General features: G+C 36.7%; 1 protein-coding gene across 1 annotated transcript in view; it reads left to right on the top strand.

The window, feature by feature from the left end:
- Positions 1-14,343, top strand: part of LOC139727256 (retinal rod rhodopsin-sensitive cGMP 3',5'-cyclic phosphodiesterase subunit delta-like) — a 69,994-nt gene that overhangs the window by 35,348 nt on the left and 20,303 nt on the right. The window contains exons 2-3 of the mRNA XM_071638212.1: positions 774-836; positions 2,763-2,914. Coding sequence (XP_071494313.1) covers positions 774-836; positions 2,763-2,914 — 215 coding nt within the window. The remainder of the gene's footprint in view (positions 1-773; positions 837-2,762; positions 2,915-14,343) is intronic.

The raw sequence follows: 14,343 nt of genomic DNA, 5'->3' as shown, positions 1-14,343 counted from the left end.
CTCTGTAAATATGAGTCAAAAGCAGGAATTTAGGTTTGATATTATAGTTTTTTTTTTAGTTTTTCTTTGTTTTTGCTTGTTTTGATTTGAAATACTAAGTTTTTTTTTTTCATTCACCATGCTTGTTTGTATGCAGAAAAAAAAAAAAAACTTTCCCAAAGTTGGCATTTTACATAAAAAGTAGCCCATGAATAGAGGACCGTATACAATGTAATTGTATTGGTTTTACAATTTTGTAAGTTGGCCCAGTACAAGTCTGTACTTTGATGCCAAGGTTTTATTTTTGCAATTTTTTTCAGTTGGATTCTATCCACAAATTTAAGACAATGTAAAACAAAATAATAATAATAACTCTGATCCTAGCATGAAGTGCAATACATACACTGTGTATGTGTATGCATAATACACATGTACATTTTGTACATCACCTTTGTACTGGTACACAGCACACAGTCGACGAACAAGATTTATGATGCTACTGTCTTCCAAGTTTGCAAATTTAGCCACTTGTGAAATTGTTCAGAAGTTCTGATTCGCAAAAAAGAAAAAGAAAAAAAAAAGAAGAATTAGACTCTCCAAATATATGGGGTATACAGTATGTTTTGTTCAATTATACACGATGTACAGTTGTATGTGGCACCTACAATGTACTGTATAATTGTCTGGACTATAACTGTGCATACATGTATGTACATACAGTATAAACAGTATTTTCATTAAAAAAAAAAAAAAAAAAAAAAAGATTTTCCTTGACCAGCGTATCCTCAATGCAGAAATTGGATGAATCTCAGAGATGCAGATTCTGGAAAGATTATGTGGCAGGGACACGATGATTTGTGAGTATTCCAACATTTTTGCCCCCTCTCCCCCCCCCCCCCCCCCCCCCCCCCATCTCGCTTTCTCTTTTTTTTTTCAAATCTTGTTCTGTCTGTCTCTTTCTCTCTTTCTGTTCTTCTTAACCCTATTGAAACATGTATTTAGCCATTAGAAGTGCTATGTTAACTGCCACTCTTTACTTTTACAGTAAGATGGTGTTGAAGTGAAAAACAAGTTAAACTTTAATAGTTTGACAAGAAGCTGAACTTGGTTTTTGGTGATCGTTGTGAGCAGCTTGTCAACTTGTATGTATTGCAGGTATAGTACTTTGAACTTACACTTACATGTATGTGCTGAAGATTGTGAGGTACAACTTTTGTAATTACTATCACACATACATGTAAAATGCTGATCTGAAATGTGTGTAATTTGTATGTCCCACTTAAATTCCTGTAATCTGTATATGTACATTTGTACTGAATTACAACACCCTAATTTGTTTCGAAGAGTACTAATCCCTGTAAAGCTTGATTATTCAGCATCCATTCGTCACCATCTAAGCAGGGAAGAGTATCACGTGGAAAGTAATGATGGACATCAAACAAAAACAGCTAAAAACAAAGTGTAGTGGCTTTAGTACCTGCTGTGGAGAACTTCTGTATTCAACGAATAATTGTGTGTGATATAGTGCAAAGTAACATTGTCTGTACATGTCCTAAAAACATTGCACTCTGTCTGCAGGGAATATACAGGGAGTCTTAAAAGTGATGAATGTTGTTATGTTTAGCCCATTTGCCATTATATGTAAGCCCTCTGCTGACATTGAGATGGAACAAATCATTGGAATTATAACTTACTACGTAATTGTACTTTATTTTTGTAGTACGAACACTGTGCAGTGTGTGGTAAACCATACTGTGCATGTTCAGGCATGCAAATTTGAACTGGTTGTGTTTTTCTTGTGAGTTCTAATATCTGATAGTTGGCACACTTGCACATCATCATTGTCAAGGTCTGTGCCACATGGTATGCATTTCATTTTACATAGATTTGTTTAGTGCTTTTATGTGTGTTTTTGTTTATTCAGAAGAGGGGCCAAAAACAGCTAAAGAAAAACAGCTGTATACACCCCCATAGCTTTATGTGAGGAGCAAGCCATAAAGGAATGATAGTTTTGGTTGAGATAGGGGATTCAGATTTTAACTTTTTGCGAGAACTAGAAACCACTATGAATATGAGATATCAAAGAGCGTACAATTCTAGAGGAACACATATATGCAAGTTTATAGTTAATATTGGATTTGAAATGGCCGAGATATGCGATAAACAATGAGGTCGTAATAAAAGATGGACCCTGTTTTTTATTGGGATCACTTTGCTTTACTTTGTTTTCTTCATATCAGCCATATTTCAAAACCAATTTTTATCAAATAAATTCATTTCCACTTAGAATTGCATGCTTTTAGTATCCTAAATGTTGTGGTTTCTACACTAGTTATCATCCAAAGGTTTAAAATCTGAATTCCGCAATTCATCCAAAATTATATCATCCCTTTAAAAGCTATTTTGCGAGAAGGTCAAAATGTTGGCACAATTGCATGCCTGTTGTTCATTATCCTTTGTCTTTGTGTGTATGTGTGTGTGTGTGTGTGTGGCCAATCTCTGATTATTTAAACAAATGATGCATTTTTGCAGTCTTTTGCACTCGTCTGACCAACTTCATACTTAAGAAGAAAACTTTAGGGCATTTCTGTTATATTGGAGTCTGTGTATCACTGACAATTGATAGGCTCTTACACCTGTCAAGAATGTTGCAGAAGACTGAAATGTACAGCATAATTCTAGAAATGCTATGCCAGGCAAAATGAGAGAGAAAAAGCACAACAAGAACAACACCCATGAATCTTTTATGTCCTTCCATCTCCGACTGAAATGATCAATTTCAGATCAGCTCCGGACGGGGAACACGAAGCCAGGGTGCCAAAGAAGATCCTCAAATGCAAAGCCATCTCACGCGAAGTCAACTTCTCCTCCATCGAGCCCATGCATCAATTCCGCCTTGAACAGAGGGTGCTATTCAAAGGACGCTGTTTAGAAGGTGAGTGTCCTCTCTGGGAAGTTTGTTATGGAAATTTCAATTCAATTCAATTCAGTTCATGTTTATTTCATTCAAACAGATTTAAAAAAAAAAAATCCAGACAAAGGCACAGATAATATACTGTATATGCCATATATTTCGTGAGTATTTTGCGAGTCTAAATTTTCGCGAATCGGGAATTCCCAACGATTTCGCAAGTGGTTAAATTCGCGATTGTAGAGTCCTGTACTGAACGGAGAAGTGTACATGCGTATGTCACATTCACATCAGGATCAGAGTCAATATTTTCACATGTCTTTAATTTTGCGAATAGCACCTGACTCGCAAAATTCGCGAGAATAAAAACCTCACGAAATATTCGATGTATACAGTAAATTCAAATTGACAACATAAATTATAGACTGTGGAGACAGCAAGAAAAATGAAGTGTTTATAATCAGCTGCCACCATACCAAAATCATGTACTAGTGTGGTAAGTCAACTTTAAGTCGAACAAATACATACTGGATAGTTTTGAATGGATAGTCAATCAAACATCTCCTTTGCTGATTTACTATCATGTAGGAAGCTGAATTGTATGTGATGAAAAAGTGGTATATTTTGCTATTTTCAGTGAGTGAAGTGTAGAGTAGATGCCTCAGGACAAAAATAAGTTCATATCTAGTGTAGATGACTGAATCCTTAAAGGTCAGATATCCATTTGCAAACATCACACAATTTTGCATGGTTGAAGAGGTGTCTCCTAACATTGTTGAAATCTTCAAGTTTATACACATCAGAGTTTAAACAAAACAATAGAAAAAAAAACGACCACATATCACACTGTTGTACTGAAAATAACATCTGGATTTTTTTTTTTCCGGGGTTGAAGTACAAAACTCACTGGAAATCTTTGGTATTGTTTCTCTCTCAATCATACAGGGATGCTAGTTTTCAGACAAAAGCCCAAATTCAGACCTCGGTGGTATTAAAGATCAGGCTCTTTTGTAGATGTACAAAATAGCTCCACGTGTAGTACAATAGATTGCAGATTTTTTTTTCAGGCCCTCTCTTTCATTGGAAGTGGCATCTCTGTTCGTAAGAAAAAGAAGAAAAAAATCAAGTTTTATTTTTCCTAAGGAAAGGTCTAATCACCTGCCTCTACAATATACGAGCTGATGAAAGAAATCTTATTTTCAGGGTTGCAAAAAGGACATACATGCACAAATTCAAAGTCTTTCAGTTGAGGCATGGTTTTTCCCTTGAAGGATCATTTTTCGTGGTTTAGGGGGAAAATGTCTAAATTTAATGTTTTAGGAATTTGAGAAAATGGTTTAAGGAATTCCTCACATGAAATTTCAATTGATAGCCAAAACAAATTATGTATCACCATTTGTGTCAAAGTATTATCAAATAACATGGTCAAACATGCTTAAAACTCACACATAGATCTGATCATCTGGATACTTGTAGATGTCAATAGGATATACGGCATATATTTAGCGAGTCTAAATTTTCGCGAACCGAGACTTCATGACAATTTCGCGAGTGGTTAAATTCGCTATCATGGAGTCCTGTACTGAACGGAGAAATGTATACGCATACATCACATTCATATCGGGATTAGAGCCGATATTTTCGCGTGTCTTTAATTTCGCGAATAGCAGCTGACTCGTAAAATTAGCGAAAATAAAGACCTCGCAAAATATTCGGCGTATACAGTATACTTGTATGGTCCCAATGACCTTCATTTGTCCTTTTGAATAGAAAATAGGATATATGGGGCTAAAACATAATGATGAGGCCAAGTGAACACACACCATATGGTTGTACCATTTTTGTAATTTTTAAAGTAGATCTCAATTGATACAGAACCAAAACCCTAAATTGAGTCAACAAGCTTGAATTTACTGTCAGCGGCAAGAGCATCGGGAATGTTATTGAGAACTTTGATTTCATTGGCATTGCATTCCTCAATTTCCCACTTCTAAACCACAATTTACGTTGATATTCACAAATGGATGAGATTGCAATGCGTTTAAATGTCATTTATGAAAGGTCAAAAGGAAAGGTGCTGCATAGCAACACCTATTCAAATATCTGTCAAACCAATTTGACCATATAACCTTGAAGCAGGCAATGTGCTTCAACATGTTGAATTCTTGAATGTCAAACCAGATTAAATCTTGTTTGTTGGATCTGTTTTATTAGATATTTTTGTCTATCTGGCTGCATGCAATCTAATGGAGAAAGGTGTACAATAAATAGGCCTGTATGACCTCAGAATTGTGTTCTGTATGTTGGAGCATTCATGTCCGTAAGATTTGATATCTCGGCTTTGGCATTGAGTCGTGCCTGTGGTGCCAGGAAGATCGAAAGGAGCTGAAGTGGTTGTGTAGATGCTTTGTGGAGCTTAATGCATCATCTGGGTAGTACGTGAGCAGAGAATGTGCTCGCGGGGCTGCGGTGGAGTAGTCGCTAGGGGGGCAATACATCAATTAGTGCTCTTGATTTCAAAGCAATTCAGCCCAAAATTTGAGGGAGAGAATGCCACGGCACCTCTGCTAGAGCTAGTGTACGTGATGGAAGAGAATGGGGCTGCTCGAGAATTAGGGATTGTTAGAGAAGTCACGCAAATGGATTCCTCCAGGGTTTTTGTATGCCTAGGATTGCCTGAACTTGGCTCGTTGTGCTTTGTATGTGCACTGGATTATCATGAAGGGTATTTTGTATCCCAACCCCAACATGCTTTTAATGGCATTTTTACCATTTGCAGATCATGAAACAAAAACCCAGCTTTAGTACTTCAAAATAGTTCTAAAATGTGAGTTACGGTTTAGAAACAACCAGTGTAAAACGGTTAATCAGTATAATCAGTGTTAAGTATTGTTAAATATACAAAATGTGAACAATAGTTATAATAAAATTGTTTCTAGACTACACCTTGTAAAAATCATCTACAGTTATGGTTTAATGAGAAAAGTAGTTATGTCTCTTGATATTTTAGGCTTTATTGCAATTTTTTTTTATATGGTAGGATGTTTTGTGGTACAACTGACCTACACATAAGCATCAATTGGGATAACTCAAACATTTTTTTACATCACTGCTCCCAATGGTAAACAGTACCTTTAATACTAAACAAGTAAATGTATGGAAAGACTTGATTCCATTGGAAAGTTTTTACCATATTGGATGAGCCAGAAAATCATTTTGAATAGAATAAGCATTTCAAGATTTTATGTTTTTATGCCTCCGCCACGAAGTGGTGCCGGAGGCATTATGTTTTCGGGTTGTCCGTCCGTAATGAATTTTGTGGACAAGGTAACTATCAAAACCTGTTGAGGTATCCTAATGAAACTTGGCATGTATGTGTATTAGGGGGTGAACTTGTGCCTATCAACTTTTGGGTGCACGTGCTCAAGGTCAAAGATCAAAAGGTCAAGGTCAAATACATAAAATTTCACTATTTCCACCATATCTATGCAATGCCTGAAGATATTTTCTTGAAACTTAGTGTATACATGTATTACCCAATTTAGATTCTCTTGTGAAAGTTTGGGTCATGAGGTCAAAGGTCAAAGGTCAAAAGGTCGAGTAAAAGTATTAAAACGTCTTTTTTTTCTCTGTAAATTGGAAAATTGTTCAAGGTATCTTCATGGAACATAGTATATACATGTACTGACTGGCAGTGATTATCTAGAGAATGTAGGGTTCATTGTGTCAAAGGTCAGGGGTCAAAGGTCAAGTGCAACACTTCAAAATTTTACTATTTCCCTCATGTTCATGCAATGCCAGCAGGATTATTATTTTTTTTTTACACTTGGTGTTTGCATGTGTAACCTAATAGAAATTCTCTGGAGAGTTTTTTTTTTCTGTTTCTTTTTTTTTTTTTGCCTCAAAGGTCAAAAGGTCAAAGATCAAGTGAAAGTGCTGAACTAACTTTTTCCTCCATATCTCGGAAGTGGCTCAATTTATCGTGAAACTTACTGCATATTTATGCATGTTCTACCTGAAAGTGATTATCTTATGAATTTTAGGGTCAAAGGCAAGATGAACATGGTAACAATTTACTATTCAGTACAGAAATTGCACTTTTTCTCCATACCGGTACCATGAAAATTACTCAATGCATAAATGTATGAATGGGTCAAAGTCAAGTTAAAGTCCTTAAATTCCCAAATGCATGCTCTCCTACTCATCCAATTAAACCAAGGTCAAGGAAGGTGAACATTCAACACATTTGTGACAAACTTGTCATTTCAATATTTTGCCAGTTTTGTGAAAATGTAATCACACATTGTCCACATGTACTATCTAGACCTATTAGGAGAATCATGCATTATGGCGGAGGCATACCAGTCGCCATAGCGACATTTCTAGTTGATATTAGTACCAATGTGTTATTAGGGTAAAAAATTAATAAAAAAAGATAATAATTATCATAATAAAATTGGTGTGAGTTGTAATGTAGTGCCCATGGCTTTGTTTTGTGGGCATTTACCAACACGTTTACTGTGGAGAGTACAAGTATATTCATCCACAAATTTTGTGATTTTGGTGTTTCTAAGTTTGGTTTAGATTATAGCAAGTTCTGCCTGTGTTTCAATAACTAAGTAATGTCATTATGCAGGATGCTACCACTTTCATTTATTGCTTGCTCAGTCAGGCAAGCGGTTTTTTGATTGTTGCAAAACACTTGCCTGAACATTAAGTTTACTTGCCTGCAAAGAAGACCAAAAATGTAACAAAATTATATAGAAAATCCCTTTTAAGTCAAGGGCTTAATAACACACAGTCATTTGAATAGATATATGGCCATAGATTCTGTAGTGGAGACATTCTACCATTGGCCTATTGCAGAACTTGCCTTGCTCAGAAATTGTAACATTTCATGTGGATGATGGCATATGAAATCTCAGTCCAGTTCAATATATCAAATTATAAAAAGCTTACACTAGAAATTGGGGTCATGTTCATATCAAATGCTGAATATCTGTAATTTTGGTTTGATTGACCTACATTTAAAATGGAGAGGGAGCCACAATATCTCCCTTTATATGAAATCTGTTGTTCATATCAAATTGCACTGTATGACTTTGCTGCAATTTCTTTCCTTTATTTGAGCTGCCAGCCCTTATTTGAGTGGCCTTAGACTTTTTTTTTTCTTTTTTGAATGTGAGTGGTCAGAAAGTGTTCAAACTAATGTATAGTCTGTAATTAGAAAACACTGCCAGTCATGTTTTGTTTTATATCAGCGTTGAACAACAGTGTATAGTGACAACACCTTGAAAGTACCAAGAGCATGTTGTATACTTGTAGACCATTCACCTGCTTGTGTGGCAAGACATGATATTGATGTTCTCCATTATCAGAAAATTGCTGTCACATGCCCTTCTTTCAAGGAGTCTTTATACAACCGATGAAGGCCTCTGACAAAGTAACAACTATCAGCATCTATTAATTCAAGTATGATGGACTTTCCTTTGGCCTCTTTCATGTGAAAGATGTACATTATAACTTGTAATTACTGACAGTTGCAGTACTTGCAGTAACTATGACAACAAATGCTCACAGCTGATTAGCTGTGACCTTGACTGCTTTTACATAGTGATGGCAACTACAGACTAAATTGTAGCACTGACTGTTTATCAATATGATTTTTTTTGTTCTTGTTTTTTCCTCCTTGTAACCCTGATTGATAGAAATCTGTACAAAACACATTTCATGCAAGGAAAACTCCCAATGACTAGCAACAATGAACATACTCAGAAAGAGGAATATATTCTATTTAAATAATACAATTAACAAGGTTAAGCCCAGCATTTATTAAAGAACTTATTGGTCTGCTTCCTGATGCAGCGATGTACAAACTGTACTGTGGTCTTAAATTTGTAGATTAGAGATAATGAGGATGCTTTCTGCGAGTGAGACACATGATGAAATTTGAATGGATGGTTGTCTAGCATTTTAATGTGGTAGCATTAGCACCATACTCTTGATGCAATGGTATTTCATTGTAGCTCTCAGCTGGAGTTGTGTAACTTGTGTCATTTAATACTCCATATGTGACTCAGGGACTTCAGATGGACAGTGTATACAGCACTAGGGCTGTAGAGCTTTCTGTGCTAATCAGCACTTTACTGCACACAAAGGGGTAACCATTTCAGTGCCAGCGACTTTGGATAATGTGTCCAGCACAATTTAGTGTTTTGCTATATCCTTCTGATTCTTAACTGATACACCCCTCCCCCAAGAAAAACAGAAAAAGAAAAGAAATATTGGAGCGGTAGTGTACGTGTAGTGATATTATTGAGATGCTTCTGTGATATATGTGTACAAATTTAGTTTGTTATCTTTAATGTGTGAGTCTTGAAGTCCTGTGAGTAGAAGGTACTTGATTGAATTCCTTTGGGAAGCAAGAATATAAAATACATAGAAGTGATTGGTGAAAGAGATAATACATATACACGTATGCATAGGTGTATTCCCTGCATGTCAAAAGGGCACGTGAGCGGAGATCCCGTAATTTCTCAAATTGATGAGGTGACGGTATCGCACGCTCCTGGAATTTGGAGTGCGAGTCTGGTGTTGCTTTTGTCCGCCCATTCTGATTTGCGGGGAAATTATCTATCAGGGTGCTGTTGACGACACCATGCACTGTAGTTTGCCTCTCTGCCTGTTATTCTGTCTTGTTTTGACAAGGGAAATCTCCTCTTGATATTGGAGGAAATTTTGTGTGCACAGCAGAATTGAGCTAGAGGAATGACAGTGAAGATTACACCTCTAGGAAGAATAGGATGTGTATGTACATGTACAATTGTACATGCCAATAGGCAGATACATACATATGAATTCAAATACATACATGTACACAAAAATGTACATCATGTGGACTCTTTTTTTTTTCTATCTTTCTTTTTTGAGGACCTGCTGACAATCTTGCTCTTTATCAGCGTACCAAACTCTGCATTTGAACACTTAAAGGAGAATGAAACTCGTGTGAAAACTGAAATTAGTGAATACAGCATATCATAGTAGAATACATCAGCAAGCTTTGAGGAAACCAGACAACCCATCTAAAAGTGAGGAATTTCGAACTTTTGTGCAGCCGTCTCTGAATGAGAAATAAAAGAAAAAAGATTTTGTTACTTCATTCAAGTGACAAATACAACAAATAAAGATACTTCAATAACATGTGTGCACTTTTGTAGTGCAATGAATGAGCACTTGACTTTGCTCTGTCAGAGAGCAGGGGGAATGATTTTGAAAGGATTATGAATATCAGATGTGATTTCATATCGCAAATGATTTATGCTAGCTCTCAGGAAGGTTCCTCTGTCATCTCAGATTGGCAAATGTGAGAGAATATGAATAATATACATTGTACTGTATAATTGTAGTTAAACAGTGGGGGGGGGGAGACACTGCATGTCTACCTTTGCAGAATGCTTTGTGAAAAATCAGTATAAAGTGGGCAGCTTCTGAACACTGGTTCATGTCTTCAGTTTCAAGACCTAGATCCTGTATTCTAAAAGGGGAAGTATGTTCCTGCTTCCACCGTGAAAGTGGAGGATTCGGTTTAAGGTATCATGTTTCAAATGGAAGGGCACTTGCACTGTGCCGGAGAATGGTAGAACCACCTGTTGGCGGTGCCCGCAATATTATTTACACTGCAGCTGAAAATAGCTGTGCTCTTGATTAAACCCTTATTAAAGGTAAAAACTGGATGTTTGGTGTGTTCCAAGGAGTTTCAGAAAAGCTCGCAATATTTTATGTTATCACTTATTATACCAATATTTTGATATCTGTGGTGGCACTCCAATCTCCCCCCCCCCCCCTTTTCTCTGTTAAAGATGATGACCAGATATTATTATCTTTTTTTAAAATAAAGTTCTATGAGGGGCTGGAATAACTCTGCATAGGAAAATCCATAGTGGTACCAGAAGTATTTGTCCATGATATTAACATGTTTACAGCAGAGAACAATGTTATACTATAGCATACAATTTTTTAAGTCGATGTGACAGGGGCAAAATTATATGCACAAGGCATAATATCAGTGTACTGTGGTACACTGTAGTTATTCTGAAGCGTAGTCCCCCAAAATATGTATTTGGAGAGCATCTGATGGGGCTCTTTTCCCATGTGTGTGACTCAAGTGCCTTGCAAACAGTGCTGGTCCATGCATAGTACTGTATGTCTCAGGGTGACTGCAGAGTAGATGTAAGTGTCTTCAGCATTCTCCATTTGCAATTCTTAAATAAATGTCAAGTCAGTTCAAGTTGATTTATTACATTTCCAAACAAATAATTAGAAATACAATGAAACACTCGTATACACAGATGTCAGGAAATCAGTACCACAATGCGATGAACAGAATAACAGAGTAAAAGAGATGTCCAGGGAAATTATCAACAGAGATACAAATAACTGTTACGTCATCATTGTGGTAAAGGCAGAAACAAAAATGCTGGAAATGGAGGGGACTGCTAAAAAGCAGAGCTTGTAGAATGCAGTCCCCTCATAAAGAAACAAATATAATTGAAAAAAAAAACAATTTCCCTAAGCGGTAGGGGAAAAAAAATGTTACTTTATGAACGTGTTGCACTGACCGAAAGAGACAAAAAGTACCCTAGATTTGGATGGAGCTTCAGGAAAGAACCTGCCAATGAAATCCCCTGCCAAACCATTAATTCATCAGGAAGGATACTGTTGCTGCAAGAAAGAAATAATTGCATCACATGAACTGTCAGCTTCCAGCAACTTCTGGAAAAGATGCTCGGCGAATGATTGCATAGTCATGAGGGCAAAGAATCGTAACCAGATTTTAAAGTAATATGTGCCAATCCCGATGAGGTAGGCCCTTTCACGTATTCTCCTGCGTATGTGCAGAGAGGAAGTATCAGTAGATTTTAATTAATGTGAACAGCATTCCGTGTCACGGCTGTTGAAAGCTTGAGATATTGCGTGTCTTTCCTTCATTTTTAAGTTTTCCTGGCAACCCTACTAGGGGCTCTTACCTCGGCCATTCCCTTGAGATTGAAGACGTGGAATTGAGTCCTGTTCATTAGCATGCAAGCCATGCTATATAGAATCTCTCTATGAGAGGGAAAATCCACCCATGATTGAAGTTGGCTTTAATTGTGTAAAATCAGACATGCAGAACTCTGAAAGTCCCTAGGCTACAAGTGGAAGTGAAAAAAAAATGAAAAAGAAAAGGTAGAATTCTTCAGTCTTTAATATCCACTTTTCGTGAGCAGTGATTTCAGTTACAGTCGCATTGAATGCCAATACGTAAAGTGATAATGTCGGTGCAGCACGAGTCTCATGTATGCTTGAAACCATGTATTTCATCTTTGTCAGCAGAGAACGAGAAGGGTGCTACTAGTATCACGTTCCAAGATGTGAGCATAAATTAAAACAACACAATCAAATTTCATGAAATAAAAGCTGAAATTTAATCAAAAGTGGGTAGGTTGTATAAGCATTGTTCCAAATATCAGGTAAAATAGCACCCTATTGGTTTTGATTTTAAACATTTCACTGAAAATGGAAACAGTCTAAAATTGACACCATAATATACAAGAGGAGATCAAGCTCTACAACGTGACACCAATTATTCAATTCCATCCCAAATTGCTATAATGCCCTTCTGGTTTTCAGCCGATATTTTCCCCATAAGGTACATTCTGGAAAAGTCATTAGATCCTCAACATTGGGGGTTCCACTGCTGTAGAAATGAGGAGTTTGTAAAGAGGCGGGGTCAAATGCTGTTAGATGCCTAATCAGATGAAAGAGAAAAAAAAATGTAGTAAAGGAGAATTTTTAGGGGATGGCCTCATTACCTTGACTCATTTTTTTTTTTTTTTTTTTTTTTTTTTGCATTTTATACATACGCTGTACAAAGTTGTTTGTGTATTTTGGCCAAACTATTGCCCCATTATCAAAGTTTCGTTCCCGTATATCTTTTTTCATTTTTTTTTTTTTTTGTCTGATCATAATGAAAGTTGTCTGTTCCCTATATTTGACTTTATTCTCCTATTGAAATAAAAATGTACTCAGAACAAAAAACCCTTGTTTATTAAGAAGCCTCATAAATTCTTGTGTTCAGTGCTTCATTAGGGTTATTTAATACCAATCATTCAGTGACTGTTGGTAAAATATTGGTACTTATTTGTGGGTTCATGTGTCTGTTACCTCAATTTCTTTGCTTTATGATGATTTTTAATGAATGGTGAAATGAATATACTGAGCTACAAAAAAGAAAAAGTTGTGAAAAGTGATCAACAGTGACCAGTGGAACTTTTGTGTAAAAAAAACAGCTCTCAAGTTTGGTTCAGAGAACAATATAGCAGTAATGAAATACAAAAAGACTTTCTGAACACAATCCTTAACTATATCACATCCTCTGATTAAAGTCTGTAGCACCGTTTATTGCATTCATTCCCCCTCTCCTCTCCCCTCCTCTCCCCCTCTCCCCTCCCCTCGTCTCCCCCTCCCCCCTTCCACCCCCGACCAGACAGGTACTAGTACCATCATGTCGGTCTTATAGTTAGTTACTCTGCAATTGCACATACTGTATCTCTCAAAAGTTTGAGCTTTTTGGCAAAGGAGGCTACATTGTCTTTCTTTATTGTAAGCAGGAAGTTGATGTTGGTAAATTTATAGTTCTTGAAAATCTAAACAGAGTTGTATGTAAACATACAAATTTGTATTCCCCTACCCCTCTCCCTACCCCTCTCCCCACCCCTCTCCCCACCCAAAATCCACGTCGCATAATTTTCAAACAGTTTGTGATATCGATTTATGGTAAAGCAAGAAGTCCAACCACAGAATGTGGAGTTCTAAAAGCTTCCATATTTTCAAATGAATAGAGCAATGATCCTACACCTTCAAATTGCAGCAGCACACAATGTCACACACAAACACACACAACACACACAAAATGTGGAAAATAGGGCAAAATCAGTCCTTGTTTCATGGAATACAGAAGAGTTATCTTTTGGTTATCACTCTTACTTTTGCTCCCACTTTAATAATGTTCTGAGAAAGTCTTCTCACCCTCTTCTTTAATGGTGTATTATCTTTAAGATTGTGTACATGTACTCTGAAATTAACAGAACATGAAAGAAGCTCTTGAGAAGCTCTTGAGAATCTGACAGCACATATTTCGTGGAAAGATTGAATTAATCTATCCAAAGTAGAACCCATCTTGTCTGCTTAGCGATGCTTCGGATCACATTATTTCTCCTTTTCCTTGCGGCAGCCCGGGACCCACATTCGTGATTAACTTTAATCCTCTGCTTCTAAAGTTTCTGACAAATTAAATGTTCCCTCTAAAAAAACCTCTCTTTGTCACCACATTCCCTGGAGCTTTATATCTACTTGTGATAGTCATTGTACAGCTAACAAAGCCTAATGGTGTGACTGTTCTTCAGCCTCTCCTC

This window comes from Diadema antillarum, unplaced genomic scaffold (assembly GCF_040938485.1).
Source record: "Diadema antillarum isolate AM-2024a unplaced genomic scaffold, OU_Dant_1.0 seq00000124_RagTag, whole genome shotgun sequence".
Classification (NCBI taxonomy): domain Eukaryota; kingdom Metazoa; phylum Echinodermata; class Echinoidea; order Diadematoida; family Diadematidae; genus Diadema; species Diadema antillarum.
Note: the sequence above shows the minus strand (reverse complement) of the source record. Positions and strands in the feature narration are given on the sequence as shown.